Genomic DNA, 16,840 nt, shown 5'->3' on the forward strand with positions numbered 1-16,840 from the left:
TTAATGTAGTTGTTTTCTCCCGATGCCCATACCTCCTGCATAATTTTCCTCCAAACCATTACGGTTCTAACGCGTTTTACTAAGGGTCCTAGGTCTCTAGACTGGTATCCTTCATTCACCAGCAATGTTATGTGGGGCACAGCCTCTGGTATTCTATACCATTTCTCCAAAAAGGTATTCCACCTGACTTGTAGGGCTGCCCCTTGCTTTCCAATTATTATAGCCTCTCCTCTTAGATGCTGCCGGGTACATGGCCTCTCGTGCCATCTCTCCTCTAACTCTTTACTCTGAGTCTTGTCATAAATTACTGTGCGCTTCCGCCTTGGGCGATATGGCCTGCATGCCCTCTTTCCATTTTTCCCAGGTTTCCCAGATCTGAGCTTCTATGTCTCCTATCCAGAAAACATTAGCTTTCTTGATTTCCCGCACTAGTAACTGGGTATTCGCTCTTTCCGCACACACTCAACCCATTTCTAGTGCATTCTAATTTTAATTCTAGTTTTAATAGTGCATCTCTGCCTAGCCAATTAATCGGGGTTCCTTTGGACACTAATACTGGCAGAACTATTCTTTTACTGCTCATCACCAACCGTACTGGATCTGTATATTGTGTTAAATGTGTTTTCCCTAAGAACCCTACAGTCTCAATAAATTTTCCTGACATGGGAAGGTGGAGGGCATACTGTGGCTGTACACAGGTATACGTGGCTCCAGTGTCTATTATCATGGGTGTCAATTGCCCTTCTAACATAACCTGAACAATGGGTTCTTCTTCTGCCTCCCCTGTTATCACTGGGTAATGTCCCTTCCCACCTGGGTTCTCTGGGCACCCCTAGCATCTTGCATAGGGGTTCACAGGTCCACTTGAGCCCGTGGGGGCTGGTCTTTGCTAACCTGCGGTTCCCTTCTCATCGGCCCCTGTTGGTACGTGACGGGCCATAACCTGAGTGGACAGTGTCTTCTCATATGTCCTGGCTGGTTACACCTCCAACACAGTCTCTCTATCTCTCTCTCTCCCTTGTCTCCTCACTGGCCCTCTTTGTCCATAATCTCTCTGCCCCCTCCTTGGGGTTTCCAGTCCTGTCTGGGCTGCTGTTTAAATTTACTCTGTTCCTGATAGGGCATTCGTGGGAATGCTCCTCCAAAGACATTTATTATTGGCATGGGGTTTTCTGGCCGCTGTCTGATAGCGCGACCGATTCCTCCATACAGTGGTGTTTCATTCATTTCAACGGTTGCACTCAAATCGGATGCTACTGGCAACATCTTTTTTCCCTTCTCTTTTTCCTTCTTTTTGAGTTCTTCAAGCTGTATTTGCATTAGCTTTCTTTGCACCTCTTCCTGTTGCTCAATCAGTTTCTGTTTGTCTTTCCGATATTTCTCAACCGCATGAATTACGTGGTCTCTAAGTTCTTGTGAGTTCATTGACATCAGTCCGACCACTTCCTCCAATTTAGATTTAACTTGTGGAGGCATTGCTTCCAAAACGGCGGTTCGGAACAGTATGGTCATAAACGAGTTGTTTTCCTCTTCTTGCTCAGTCTCCAGCCTCCACCTTTTCAAATGATTTTCTACATAGGCTGCTGGATTCTCAGTGTCCCCCAGTGGATCCCCTTTCAAAGCTTTGGGGTCCACTTTAGGTGGATAAAACTTCCTGAGGGCCTGCCATACCCTCTGCCTCGCTTGGTCAAAGCTGGTCCCGTCAGTCATTGGGCTGAACGCATTTAGTAGTCCAGCCATTTCCATCAACTCTTTTAATTTGGAGGTTCCCATCAACCTTATCAGCAGTGCCTTCAAACCTCCCATAGCCAATAACCATCCCGTAGTTTCTTCTTCAAAAGCTCTAATCCACTTCCCTGCTCCTTCATGTAAGCTAGGCAGGGTGTCTTTCAGCCCTTCCAGGTTCTGGGAGCCCCAAGGAACATACTGTACTTGTCCCGACCCTTTTACTAACAACGGCATCACTTCTTTCCTTCTCTCCCCATATTCTGATTTGCCTTCTCATCCACCTCCTCGTCCCCTTCTGACCTCGTTCTTACTGGCTGCCACACAAATCTCTCCGGGGTTTGCTCTCTCCCTTGTTTTCCTATTTTCTCTTGACATCTCCTTAGAGTCCCCTCTTTCTGATTCAGGCTAGCATTTGCTCAGGTCCTCATGAATTCCTCAAACTGTTGTTGGAAACCCAGTGGGAAACCCAATTTCCGCTGTAATCTCCTATACTCTTTCTCCGCTTCTCTTATCTCCCTTTCCACTCTCTCTTTTTCCCCTTCAAGGAACTCCTCTTCTATCCCCTGTCTACACTCTCTTATACCCTCATACTCATTACTAGACTCTTGCTCTTCTGATAAATCATCTTCTTTTTCAGCCTGTTCAGTGTCGTGTTCCTGTAACAGGAATTCCTCCTGATTTTTCCTCAGCCTCAATTCCTGCAACTCTTTGATACGTTCTCTTAATATCTTACTTTCTTGTTCTACTTTTTTCTTATCTTCCTGCATCTCCTTCCACAGTGCCCCTCTCTCCTCCTCATATTTCCTTCTTTCCTCCTCGTTCTCCCAGACTTTAAATTTTCCTTCCAGTTCTAGTTCTCCTGTTAATACAGGGCACTGTTTAAGAGTCTCCTTCTCGTAATAAGGGGGAGGGGTTTTACATTTCTCAGGTCTGGGTTTAGAGTTGGCTCTTTATTCGGTTTCTCCTGTGATTTACCAAACTGCTTTTCTTGTTTCTCAGTGTCTTCTTTCCTTGCTACTGATACTCGTCCTTTCTTTCTCAATCTTTCTCCCTCCATCCTAAAGAGTTTTAACACTTCTATCTCCTGTTTTCTTTTTTTCTCCCTTTTTTTAGATTTATCTCTTGGTTTATAATTTTTAATCAGCGCCTCCATTTCCTCACATAAACTTACATCAAATGTTCCTTCTTTCGTGACCAGATTTTTGATTCTTTTTTCCCATTTTTCTGAAATTTCCACGATCTTACCTTGACACACCGGGAATATTCTACTCAATATTTCTACTGCTGTTCCTTTCCCTGTCATATTGTTCTTCCCCCTTTTTAAGGTATTCTTGGCGTCTCACACCAAAGTAATACTATTTTCTGTAACCTATTTTCTATCTAGCCTTATGGTTTCTTCTCACCCACATCTAAATTATCTACTTCAGCAATCCTTATCTTCCATTTTGTTCTGCCCGTGCAGACCCCTTTCTCAGGCGGTATCCGCAGAACCTTCTTTTTGCACCTCACCTATTCAGACCCTTAACTTTTCTTAAGGCGGTATTCACAAGGATTTTCTCTTTTCTTTCTTTCCCTGTCCATTCAGCCCTTTGTCTCGTACGAAGCGGTATCCACAGGGACTTACCAACACCACGTGGAATTTTTCTCACTTAACTTCTTATTACTTTATTCATACTCACCCCCTCACTGCAGTGTTCTTGATTAATCCTCTGAGCCTCCTTTTAACCCTCAATTCTGTCAGATTCTTTGAATCGGAGAGACCCTTCGGCAGTTGTTTCACACTTCTGAGTCCCCGAGGTCTCCCTAAAAACCAACAGAATTCTTAGTCCAAATTGTTGCTAAAAAGCGCTTACCTTTGTTTGGGTGCACCCTGAATTCTGTTAGCTCTGTGGAGGTCCCCCAGGGACCGGGAAGCGCCCTCAATTTGCTGTTTCCTTCTTCCATGGGTCTCTTCCCGATCCTGCCGACTACGCCAGTTTTGTCGTGGTTTCACAAATGACAAGGAAGCGCCGAAGATTCTTCAAGAAATGTTTAAAACTTTAATTTGCAAAGTAAAGCTGAGACAGACAGTGGACTAGGCTGTGTAGGTCTGTCACTGACTGCCCATTTGTCATTTTCACACAGCATTCTTTATAGCCCTTCTGGGTTAGCACACCTCTGTAAGTTTTTTACTCTAACTAATAAATCAATCACTCTTATCTCTCTTACTTGGCTACATTCGTTTTTCTCGAGGGGTGAAAAGTACATAGGTTTCATTCAATGGTTACATCCCAAATACCACAGTAATCCCACGCACTCAGTACAGACACTTAATGCATAGTAAAGGCATGGTCAACATCTGAGTAAACACCTAATATGCGATAAAAACACTTAAACACTTAGAAAACAGAGTTAAAATGTTTTCCAACAGAAGCTCGTTCCACAGAGCTACCACTCTCCGACTAAAGAAGTTCCCCCTCATGTTACCCCTAAACTTTTGCCCTTTAACTCTCAACTCATGTCCTCTTGTTTAAATCTCCCCCACTCTCAATGGAAAAAGTTAGGTGACCAGAACTGCACATAATACTCCAAATTTGGCCTCACCAATGTCTTATACAACCTCACTATAACATCCCAACTCCTATACTCAATACTTTGATTTATGAATGCCAGGATGCTAAAAGCCTTCTTTACAACCCTGTCTACCTGTGACGCCACTTTCAGGGAATTATGTACCTGAACTCCCAGATCCCTTTGTTCCTCTGCATTCTTCAGTGCCCTACCATTTACTGTGTATGCCCTACCTTGATTTGTCCTTCCAAAATGCAACAAATCACACTTGTCTGCATTAAATTCCATCTTCCATTTTCTGGCCCATTTTTCCAGTTGGTCCAGATCCCTCTGCAAGCTTTGAAAGCCTTCCTTGCTGTCCACAATGCCTCCAATCTTAGTGTCATCAGCAAACTTGCTGATCCAATTTACCACATTATCATCTAGACAACAAACAACAATCGTCCCAGCACAGATCCCTGAGGCACACCACTAGTCACAGGTTTCCAGTCTGAGAAGCAATCATCCACTACCACTTTCTGTCTTCTCCCACACAAACTATTTCGAATCCAGTTTACAACCTCTCCATGGATACCTAGCGTCTGAACCTTCTGAACTAACCTCCCATGTGGGACCTTGTCAAAGGCCTTACTAAAGTCCATGTAGACATTAGCCTTTCCTTCATCTACTTTCTTGGTAACATCCTCGAAACACTCTACAAGATTCGTTAAACACGATCTACCACACACAAAGCCATGCTGACTCTACCTAATCAGCCCTTGGCTATCCAAATACTTGTATATCCGATCTCTGAGAACACCTTCCAATAATTTACCTAATACTGATATCAGGCTCACCGGCCTGTAATTACCTGGTTTACTTTTGGAGCCTTCTTTAAACAACGGAACAAAATGAGCTACCCTCCAATCCTCTGGCACTGCACTCATGGCTAAGGACGTTTTAAATATTTCTGCCAGGGCCCCTGCAATTTCTACACTAGTCTCTCTCAAGGTCCGAGGAAATATCATGTCAGGCCGGGGAATTTATCTACCTTTAATCACTGTAAGGTAGCAAGTACCTCCTCCTCTTTAACCTCTATACATTCCATGACACTACTGCTTGTTTCCCTTCCTTCCATTCCAGTTTCCTGAGGAAATACTGATGCAAAAAAACTGTTTAAGATCTCCCCCATCTCATGACGCTCCACACATAGACAACCACTTTGATCTTCTAGGGAACCAATTTTGTCCCTTACTATTCTTTTACTCTTAATATACTTGTAGAAACCCGTCAGGTTTTCCTTCACATTATCTGCCAAAGCAACCTCATGTCTTCTTTTTGCCTTTCTGATTTCCTTCTTTAGTAATTTCTTACATTTTCTATACTCTTCAAGTACCTCATTTGTTCCTTGTTGCCTATACCTACTATACACCTCTCTCCTTTTCTTATCCAGATCACCAATATCCATTGAAAACCAAGGTTCCCTATGCCTGTTAACTTTGCCTTTAATCCTGGCAGGAACATGCAAACTCTGTTTGTCTGTTCAAAATGACATGGATATACTGTACTACAATAGTTTCCCCAGTGCTCATGGACAAGTAGCTCCCCACTGGTCTTCCAGAAGACACAAGAGATGAGACATATTCCTACATTCATTCACATCTTGAAATAAATAATAAAAACCTCTTCATATTACATGAAAGGGCAACTGCTTTTAGGGAAAATACTACTTCATCATCAGGTCACTGTAATAACAACAATGTACATTTGGAAAAGTGCCCTTAATGTGATAAAACGACCCAGGACATTGAAAAATGTTTGTCATGAATGCAAGAGCCATAGAAATAGGTATAGTCTGTGAGCCAGTAGGGTTGGTCGGTACCATCTGAGGGGAATAATGCTTATAGTGATTTTTGGCAAGGTATACATCTCTAGAGTTAGAAAATATGTGATAGAATTTTACCAGTGGTCTTCAAATAAGTAATCACTTTTTGTATATATTCTATATTAACATCGGTACAGCAGAAAATGTTACCCCACCCCTCAAAAGGTAAAAAAACCTCATTTGGAGAGATTTCTGAAGTTTTATCAATGTCATGATATTTGCCATATTGTTGTATCAAATCAAAACAATCTTAAGCTTTTGTCATAGCATATAGAATTACAGCACAATCTTTCAAATGTGGGGCTCCACACAGCCATAACCTAGGCCCCATTTGGTTGTAAAATGAATATATTTAATCAAAGACTGCTTTCCATACTTTCATAACCTATTAATAATCATAATTTTCCAAGACTTCCACATCTTCATCTGAACTTTCCACACTCGCTGAGGTGGATGCCTGGTTCTCACAGTCTGCCAGTCTACACATGTCAGTACACCTGAGGCCATTTGCAACACACATTTGGACAGTTACAGGCCAATGTCCCCATCCTGAGAAGAATGTTGGAGAAGTGCTCTTTGTGCTTCCAGGCAATTTCAGTGGCTTTTGCATAGACTGATTGATCCATGATTACCAAAATTGTTTCTAGATGAAGTTTCTTCCTGATTAGTTCTGATTGGTTCGGGATTTCAAATACTGTGGTCAACTCTGTGGCTAGTGAATTGATGGTTGGCAGATACCCAACAATATCTTGTGAGATTGGTTCTTGGTCCCTGGTGCTGATATTAAAACCAGTCCAGCTTGAGATTGTCTGATTCTCTGGATCTGTTTGCATTGCAAGTGTCCACACCAGGTTCTTCTTGCAGGAAAGAAGAGCAGCTTCCTTGGTCTCACACAGAAAGCTACCACTGCTGCAATGCTATCACATATTTTCTAGCACCAGGGATGTATACCTTGCCAAACATCACTATGAGAATTATTCCCCCCAGATGGTACTGGTGGCCCAAATTTGGATTCCTGGCTCACGGACTAATATTGCAGAGCATCACTAGGTCAAAATGATACATTTTAGGCAGCCTTATTTTGAGAATTTAAGAGTCAGACAAACTAAGGGAGACAATTCCAGAGCTTGGGACCCAGACAACTGAAGGCACAGCTTCCAAACATGCAGTTAAAATTGGGAATGTGTAAGATCTCAGAACTGGAAAAAAATGTTCAAAGGCTTTTAGTTGTGCTTCATTGTACATTGAAAGGGAAGAAACTGTCGTGGTGGTATTTGAAAACTAGGATGAGGAAGTTTGTTGGATTGTGAGCCATATTATGTTGGAAAACACAGGGAAGAAGAAGTGACAATTATGTGGGTGAAATTTTGACTAGGTAAAGTTTCAGTGGGGTTGGAAAATGGGTGATTGCCAGGGGTGTTTTGGAATAGTCAAATTTGGAATTTATAAAAGCACTCATGAGGAATTTCAGCAGCTGATGGGGTAAGGAAGAGCATGAATGAGGTCAGATGAAGGTAGAAATGGACAGAGGTGGTAGGAAACTCATCTAAGATCTGGCTCAGTTCCTTGGAGTTAGCATGGAATGGATTGGAAATGGTGGATAAGAAATGGTTCTTCTGTGTCAGAAACATTAACTCTATTGCTCTATCCACAGATTCTGTCTGACTTGCTGAGTGTTCCAATTTTTATTTACATAAGAGTACCAAGCCATGGGGGAGTTAACTGCTCCTCCAAATGAAACCTATTGAGAATCATTACCAAAAGCAGAAAAAAGTTTCTTGAAAATTACTCACGACATTTAACATAAGGAATTTGGAATTTACTGATGGCAATTTATTTTTATCCAAGAAAATATTTTTGGTCTGATAGTGTATCATATTTGATAAAAGCAAAGTTAATTTCTTAAAACATTTCTCAGTTTTCAATGTGTTTAAATATATTTAATTAAGATTAAATATAATAATGTAACACAATACTCTGCATATCAGTCAGAACAATTTAATTGAAGTAAATTTCCAGTTCTGTAATGTTAGGCACAGATTACAAAAACTCTAAACTTTACGTTCTTCTGCAACCACTCAAACATAAGGCACATAAAAATATAAATCAGCTAGCAATGCAACCTGTTATGAATAAATCACATGATTCTACAAATCTTTAATAAATGCTTTAAATGGCACATACGTAGATCTTGACATGATTTCTTCAACACCTAGTCAGCTAAACACATATCCTGCACAATACATAATGCAACTTGATGCAAAAACGTGACACAATTTATTGACAAAATAGATTATTGTTGCTATTAGGTGCATGGGCATTCTTTTGTTTCCACAGGCTCAAAATCCTGGCACTTGTTATTCGATAGCATTATAACTTCACCATCTGGATGGTGGTGGTTTAAGGAATTTGGGGCAATTATGAACGACAGGTTGCATCCACCTTCAGAGGATAATGACAAGAAATTATCAGGGACATGGAAGACAGTTGTTTGGGCAGAATAAGTCAATTATGAAAAAGGATCTAGTGCTTTCCCGGCGTATTTGATGAATAAATTCTTCAGGCTTTCAGCCAGGGACAGGTATCAATTATAAACAACATTTTTATGACAAACTGCCATCTTCATCAGGGATGATGCATGATGAAACATCGGTTATAATCAATACTTGTACCCCCTGGAAGCCCAAGAGGAGTTTATTCGTCAGTCAATTATCTTTAGATTAAGATATGTATAACTATTATATGATTGTTGAATTCTATAATGGTAATGTTATCTCAGTCTATTGAAGCAGGATTCTGAGTCTAGCTCTTTACATTGCAGATGGAAGCACATCAATATATAATTATGTCCCTTTTTACACAAACATCACAAAGTTTTTGAACCTAACAAATATACTGTAGATGTTATGCTTTAGGAATTAGTCAGCCATCGGTCACAAATTAAAGGAGGACAAACCACCATATGAGTAATATGGAATGTTGAAATATAAAGCTGCTAAAATGGTGACACATAACTGTATTGTGGTGGTAAGAACCTGTAAATCAGTACAAAACAAGTTTATATCTTAAAATGTGATTATACTAGATGCAGAGACAATTCAGAGCAATTTAGATAACATTAAAATCTAGATAATTTAGTATTGTATGTGACTAGCATTTAAAAAATGAAAATTCCTTTCAGTGAAATTTTACGCATGAAAATATGATAAAAAACAGTCATATAAAAACATTCTGCACAAAGACCGAGTGCACTGTGACCACATTCTTAAAATACATTTTTTTTTATTAAGGAATAGCTTTTATTAATCAGAATTTGGCAGCAGAAAAACAATGTCCCTTCATAAAGATGCCAAATGCTGCAACAGGACTTTAAACTGGTGAGAGTGATAAGATAGTTCTGTAACCTTGTCCACCATTTCCTGCACTGCTGCTGTGCTGGGATATTGCAAAGCAGCTGTCTTGGTTGCCATGACAATCCTCTTAAGAAGTTCACAAAGCAGGTTACTATAGTTTAGTACCTTATTCCGAATATCTTGTGCCATTGCCTGCCGTGATAATGTGTCCCCTATAAAGACAAGTTTGTGGGCACTAAGTATGATGAATTTGCTGTGGGCCACAAAGATTCTCGGTGGCTGCCCACCACTGATGGAGCTGAAGAAGGCATCGATAGCGTTCAGAAGTGTTACAAAATGAGTCTCACATTGTTCAGAGTAGAAGAAAAGCAGCTGTTTGTCCTGAGAGCAGAGAGTGCTGTTCTTCTGGGGAATGTGCTGTGGTGCTTTCCATTTCGAAAGATCATTTTCCACGGGTTTTGTGACTTCCTTTTCCAATTCTTGGAACTGACTTAACTGAAACAGAACAGCGAAACAATTAAATTCGAATAAATGTATAATCAGGTACAACTAATGTGCACTTATGTCATGTTCCTGAATCTTGTAGTGTTTAAATTTCATTGGTGCAATTTTCACTTGTTCACCTAGAACCAATGTCTCAAAAATAAATTAGTGTTACTACCTCTCATAGCAATATAGCACTGAGATTGAGACTGCAGATGCTGGAATCTAGAGCAACAAACAATCTATTGAAGGAACGCAGCAGGTCAGGAGAGGGAAATGAATACCCAGCCGAGTTGAAGGAACTGGACCTGAAACATTGACAGTCCACTTCCCTCCAGACTGGCTGAGATCTTCCAACATCTTATTTTTGATAAAATAGTTCCCATTTTAATGAATTTAAATTGTAAGATTTGCTGAGAGATCTAGAAGATTGCTTCTGGTAAGATGGTGGCACGTTTGTTTGCAGCAGTGTCTACGGAGTCAACAAAAGGTGCTTCTGTTCTTTTTAAATGTATTTTTTATGATTGCAAGATCCTGCTAGACATCAAGAACTTAACATACTGCAGGCCTACTCCATCAGCGAGTTGCTTGATGGTGGAGAAACTGTAGGAGCTGGACTTGGTTCAGATCGTGCTGCTGCCTGCATCAGAGAGGCTTCGGAGGAGTCTGTATGTGAAGGAGGTGTGCAGTCCAATAGCTAGTGACCATCTTAGTCACTATTCTTGTGACTGCAGGATCCTTTTGGACATTGTTAATGTGGAATGCTGCAAGTCCAATTTACTGATTTACTGGTGGACATCAGGGCAGACAATGGTGGAGGTGTGTGGCCTCAGTCGTGCTGAAGACTAGGCCTCAAGCCACGGTGTCACCTGTTTATAACCACCAGAGGAGAGGCACTGAAGCTGGTGTGCTCCACCAGGGGCTGTGTGGCACAGCGTCCAGGCTGCAGCAGGCTCCCCAGTGTTCACTCGACAAACAAGCTGTATTGCGGTTGACTGCAGACTTCTGTGGCATTCATGGACTCAGGGTCTGGACTATTTTTTTGCTTGGCTGTATTTTACTGTTATTTTACATGTGCTTTGTGTCACTGTTGGTACCATGTTTTGCACCTTAGCCCGGGAGTAACACTATCTCATCTGTCTGTATTCATGTATGGTTGAATGACAATTAAAGGGTGGAATCGAATTGAAGCGTCAAACTTGAATCCCATTTTCAACCAACATTTGCACAATGTTCTATTTGGGTTGCTGGGTGGTGTAAGGAGGAGGGTAGGTTTTAACTTGGGAGGGAATCATTTCCCCAATTACTCGTCTGTTTGAATAGACCAACTGCACCAACTCACCAACTGCATCTCAGTGTGGTATGGCAATTGTCCCGTATCGGACCGCAAAGCACTCCAGCGTGTGGTGAAAACTGCCCAGCGGATTATCGGCACCCAATTGCCCACCATTGAGAACATCTACCATAAACGCTTCCTGGGCAGGGCGAAAAGCATTATCAGGGATGCATCTCACCCTAACCACGGACTTTTTACTCTCTTCCCATCCGGTAGGCGCTACAGAAGCCTCCGCTCCCGCACCAGCAGGCACAGGAAGAGCTTCTTCCTTGAGGCTGTGACACTGCTGAACCTCTCATCACAGCGCTAAGCAGTACTGCATCCGCATTGTACTGTCTCAATACTTTTATATTTGTGTGCTGTAGCACTTAATTTATTCGCAGTTATTTTGTAAATAACATTATTTGCATTTCTGGTCAGATGCTAAATGCATTTCATTGGCTTTGTATCTGTACTCGGCACAATGACAATAAATTTGAATCTAATCTAATCTAATCAATAAATGTATAACAGAGAAATGATGAAGACCAAAGTTTGGTTACCAGAATTTAACATATTTGGTATTTTAACTAAGACTTTAGAACATACACGTTAATAAGACAGAGTAATTGCTACAAACATGATCATCCTTACAATAGCGTGGAAGAGTTAAAAATACACATTGACCCCAATAATATATTATTGACTGAAGAAAACCTGCCCTCATTAAACCTACCTGATGTTGTTCCAGATGCACTTTATTCTGTTTGATTATATTTTCTTTTTCCAGAAGCTCTCTTTGCTGCCGCTCAAATTCATCTTTCCCCTGTAATATTAACAAGAAAACTTTTTTAACATCACTAAACCACATGTGCTTTTACAGAGTTATTTCTTGGAACTGCTGAAAGAGGTGCCACAAAAAATTTTGTCGAGGAACCTAACAATCTGCGATTTTTTGTATGTTTTACGTGGAAATTCATGATCTACAGTCTCCCGGATCCCCATAACGTTTCTTGTATTGCATCCCAAAGGTAAGTGCTCACCACAGGGCACAGAGAGTACAGCCACTGCCTCACATCCTGGTTCAATCCTGACCTGTTGGGGGAGATTTTGCATGTTCACCCTATAACGCTCTCCCCGCAACCCCCCACCCCCGTGGGTTTTCTCTCACAATCCAAAGATATGCAGGTTGGTAGATTACTTGGTCACTGTAACTTGCCCCAGGTGTGAAATGGGCAGAATCTGTAGGGAGTTAGTGGAAGCTGAATAGAATGGAATTAAATGTAGGATTAGTGCAATTGTGTATTAAATACATTGAATGGACTTGATGGCGCTCTCGGACTCCGTCACATTTCTGTGAATGTCTTCAAGATACACAAAGCATTAAAACTAAATAACATACAGTGACAATTAATTGGCAAGATATGTTTGCCACTTTCAGGGTACAACATGCTATTATAAGTTACAGACAAGTTATGATATTCTAAACCCTTAATACATTTCTGGAAAAGGGAAAATGGAAGTTCAATTCAAAAGGCACGAAATATTGCAAACCTGTAAGTGGACGTAATCATAGTCTTCCATCCAACTCTTATCTAATGACTCCTTATTTTTAATGTGGTCCTGGTGATCCAACTGTGGTGGGCTGTGCAATGGCTGTATCTGAATCAACGTCTTCTCTGCTTGTGAGAGGGGCTGATTGCAGGGTGCTGTACCTTTTTCATCAACAGTCACCTGGTTTATTTCATGAACAGTCTCCAGGTTAGTAATGCCAACTCCTTGTTTGAATAAGAGTTCTGTATTTGTGCTTATTGAGGATGCTAGCTGCTTAACATCATCAGGAACCATCTTTGTCACCATGATGAAACGATCTAGGTCATCACATTTGTTGTGAGACCTGTTTACCACCAAGATGTTCAAGGACCAGTTGTTGTTATCCAGTGCCTGGCTGGTCTGGACGAGAATCTGATAGGAATCATCCAGGCGTTGTAATTGCTTTCTCAACTTGTTGTGAAGACTATTATCTGGTAAACGTGATGCATTTGCAATGGCTCCTTGCACAAACCCAAGAAAGCCGAAAAGTGAATGTTTGACCTTGTCAACACTGGCATGAATTTCGTTGAGGTTTTTTCCCATTAGTTCATAAGATCGCCAGTCCGAAACAACAAAAGTCAGTAGTCCCTTTATTGATGTGTCGACACTATGTTGCAGCTGGGTCAGTCTCTCAAAGGCAGAGTCTGGGTCCAGAACTACCTTCTTCTCTGGAAGTGGCGAAGCTGAGATGGAGGACTCCTTGGACGTGGTTGAAGATGTAGACATGTTACTGCGTGTACTCCCCGTGCTAGAGAATGACAAACGGTTTATTCCATCAGTCACATCCTGTACCACCTTAACATCTTGTGACACCTGCGGGGGAATGTCATAGACTACGCTCTCCACCACTGGGGCAGACCGATCAAAGTCTTGCATACCTCGGGGGATATCGTAGGTGTCCTTCTGCGAGCTTTGCTGATTTGTTGGTGGAATATCATAAACGCATAATCTTTTTGAAACCAACTCTGAATTAACCACCGTTGGTGGGACATCATAAATAGACTGTTTTAGAGAACTGATCCCAGTTCCTGGAAGGACTGTTTGCAGTTTTAAAGATGGCTTTACAGTAGTTGGAGGGATATCATATAATCCCTCAGACTTGTGACCAAGTAGAGAATCTGTACAGTGCCTCATTGGTGGTGGGAAGTCATATGTAGCTTCTCTGTCATGACTGCCAAATGTGTCCTTGCAGGAAGATGGTGGAATATCATACACCTATTAAGAAATTGAAAAAATATTTTAGCATATTTTTCAGAATCAAAACCCTTTAACAATAATAATAAAACATATTTATTTGTCCTTCAACAGAACTGAAATGAAAATTCTCATTAAATTTTCAATTTTACTTTCCAATTATAGCATCTCTCAAATTTTGTTGTGAGCCAGATAGGAACAGTAACTAGAGGACTAACTTGCGTTTAGGGTAGCAATGAAGCTCCTCCAACTCTGACGGTGTCCTGGACTTCCTTCATCATGTCAGTAGCTCTTTTTTCACTACTGTCAGTCATGCAAGTCCCAGGTGGAGACTCAGGAATACTGTTGTGCATAGATATAGAAGGATTCTTCATTGCTGTTTCTGTAACAGTTTTTTTAAAACCAGTCATGGTTGTTAGCCCTGAGCTGAACCCCCGAACCTGGAGGACTGGTGTACCACTCTTCATCTGGCCTCTACCCTTTAACCTGTTTGGTATGGGTGACCCTACCAAGAGCCAAAGCACAAAGCCCTGACTCCAGCCAACATAGCTCTCCAGCCCATTGAGGCACACAAGCCTCCAAACCTTATGGACAAGGTTGTGATATTCTTGGAGTGTCCTAGGAACATTGAAGGAACTTTGTAAAAGTCTTATCAACAAAACTTAATGCTGAGCTACATCTTGTGACAGTTGAACAATGGCTTTGAGGACAGGACCATTAAGAGGCAAGGATGAAAAAAGGCAAATAATGGTGTGTGAGACAACATAGAAACATAGAAAACCTACAGCACAATACAGGCCCTTCGGCCCACAATGCTGTGCCGAGCATGTACTTATTTTAGAAATTACCTAGGGTTACCCATAGCCCTCTATTTTTCTAAGCTCCATGTACCAACGTTATCCATAAAAACAAAAGCAAATAACAAGAGCTGGAAAATTAATAATGGAAACACAGGCAAGGGGAATGAATTAACCAGATGTTTTGTATTAGTTTTCATGACAGTGGATACAAGAAACATCCCAGAAACAGCTGTAAGTTGGGAACTGCAAGGAAAGCAGGAACTCAGGAAAATTACAGTCACCTGGGCATTGGGACTGAGCAAAGTTTTTTGAACTGTTGGTTGATAAGTCCCTGGGTCTAGATGGACATCCTTGTGAGGGCTTAAGAAAAGTAGTGAGTGAGATGGTTGAAGCATTGATTTTAATCTTCTAAGATTCCCTAAAGTTAGAAAGGTTCCTTTGGATTCTGAAACAGTACATGAAATCCCCTTTATTCAAAGCAGGAGGATGAACAGAAAACAGGAAACTACCAGGTGAGTTCACTTAATATCTGTCATAAAGAGAATATTTGAATCTAATATTAAATTGTTATTACAGGGTGCATAAATAAAACTTGAAAAGGAGAAATACTGAAAAAAAGGGTATTATCTAGGTGGTGAAATACTGCAGAACTCTGAGATTCAGAGGGAACTGAATGCCCAATCATGACTTGCAAAAGGCCTAGTAACAGATATGGGAGGTGATTGGACAAGCAAACAGCCGTTTGATCTTTTATAGCCAATGAATTTGTACGCAAAAATCAGCAAGTTATTCTTCAGTTGTATGGAACATTGGCGAAACCACACCTGAAGAACTGTATACAGTGCTGGTCTCTATATTTAAAGAGGGCTGCTGATGTGTTGGAAACAGTTCATAAGACGTTTACTAGACAGACCCCTAGAATGACTCAGGATGAAACTTTGAACAAATTACAGTTATCTCTGCTGGAGTCTGTAGCTTGAGGAGGACATGACTAAACTATCTAAGATATGTCTTGACAGGTGGAAGCAGAGGGGACTTCAACACTTGTGGGAGAATCTAGAGCAAGAGGCGACTGTTTAAACATATAAGGGTCATCTACTTAAAGCAGTAATTATCTCCCCTCTCAGCGCATCTTCTATCTTTAGAAACCTCTTCTTGAAAGTGCTGTGCAAACAGTAAACCTGAACTTTCTTGGTCAGAAGTAGGTAGACCCAGGATAAGGAAGTGGATGAATAGTTACAGGAAAGGGGTGGAAATACAGAGTAAAGGTTAAAGTTAGATCAATCATGATCTTGTTAAAAAGCATAGATGACTAGAGGGGCTGAGTGGCCTACCACTTCATGAATTCCTTTCAGATTTAGAGAGGGAATTGCAGTTTGGGGCATTAGCTGAGGGCACGATGACTGACGGAGCAGACATTAAATTCTGGTGTGAGCAAAGGGCTGGAGTTAAAGGATGGTTTAGGGCAAATGGTATAAGTTAGGATACTGGCAGCAGAGTTGTGGATGGCCCAAGTTTTAGGAGAGCAAGTCAGGGGCCCAGTCAGGGGTTACTACAATCCAAGTATAGATGGAGCTATTGATAATCGGGGGATAGAGAAAAGATAATTAGAAATGGAAACAATTGTCTAACTGATGGCATGGATGTAAGGACTATAAATCTATTCTTAAAGACTCAAAAAGCATTATTGATTTTTAACAGTTGGGACCCTTGTGCAGCTTATCACTGAAATCCTGCCACTAACTTTTGAACTGCTGAAACCTTAAAAGAGAAATTAAATCCAAAAGAAAATGATGGAACTTGACACTTGTGGCAACGTAGTGACTACTCACACTTTGATTTTCCTTCCCTAAACTAGGCGGTATAGCATACAACCCTCTGGCTCTGAAGTCTTCAGACTGCATCTGAGGCATGGGTCCTTTTAGCACTGAAGGAGGGATATCATACAGCTGTAAACAGA

At 41.1% G+C, this 16,840-nt stretch overlaps 1 protein-coding gene across 3 annotated transcripts in view; it reads right to left on the minus strand.

Moving 5' to 3' along the window:
- Nucleotides 1–7,994: 7,994 nt before the first annotated feature.
- nedd9 (neural precursor cell expressed, developmentally down-regulated 9) overlaps nucleotides 7,995–16,840 on the minus strand; it is a 103,929-nt gene continuing 95,083 nt past the window's right edge. The window contains exons 5-8 of one of the 3 annotated variants that reach the window (XM_063069955.1): nucleotides 16,713–16,829; nucleotides 12,848–14,101; nucleotides 12,030–12,119; nucleotides 7,995–9,990 (exon numbers count right to left, since the gene is read on the minus strand). In XM_063069955.1, coding sequence (XP_062926025.1) covers nucleotides 9,481–9,990; nucleotides 12,030–12,119; nucleotides 12,848–14,101; nucleotides 16,713–16,829 — 1,971 coding nt within the window. In that variant the 3' untranslated portion in view covers nucleotides 7,995–9,480. The remainder of the gene's footprint in view (nucleotides 9,991–12,029; nucleotides 12,120–12,847; nucleotides 14,102–16,712; nucleotides 16,830–16,840) is intronic. The other 2 variants (XM_063069956.1, XM_063069957.1) reach the window with 2 other exon arrangements.

The sequence above is a fragment of the Mobula hypostoma genome, chromosome 17 (genome assembly GCF_963921235.1).
Source record: "Mobula hypostoma chromosome 17, sMobHyp1.1, whole genome shotgun sequence".
Taxonomy (NCBI): Eukaryota; Metazoa; Chordata; class Chondrichthyes; order Myliobatiformes; family Myliobatidae; genus Mobula; species Mobula hypostoma.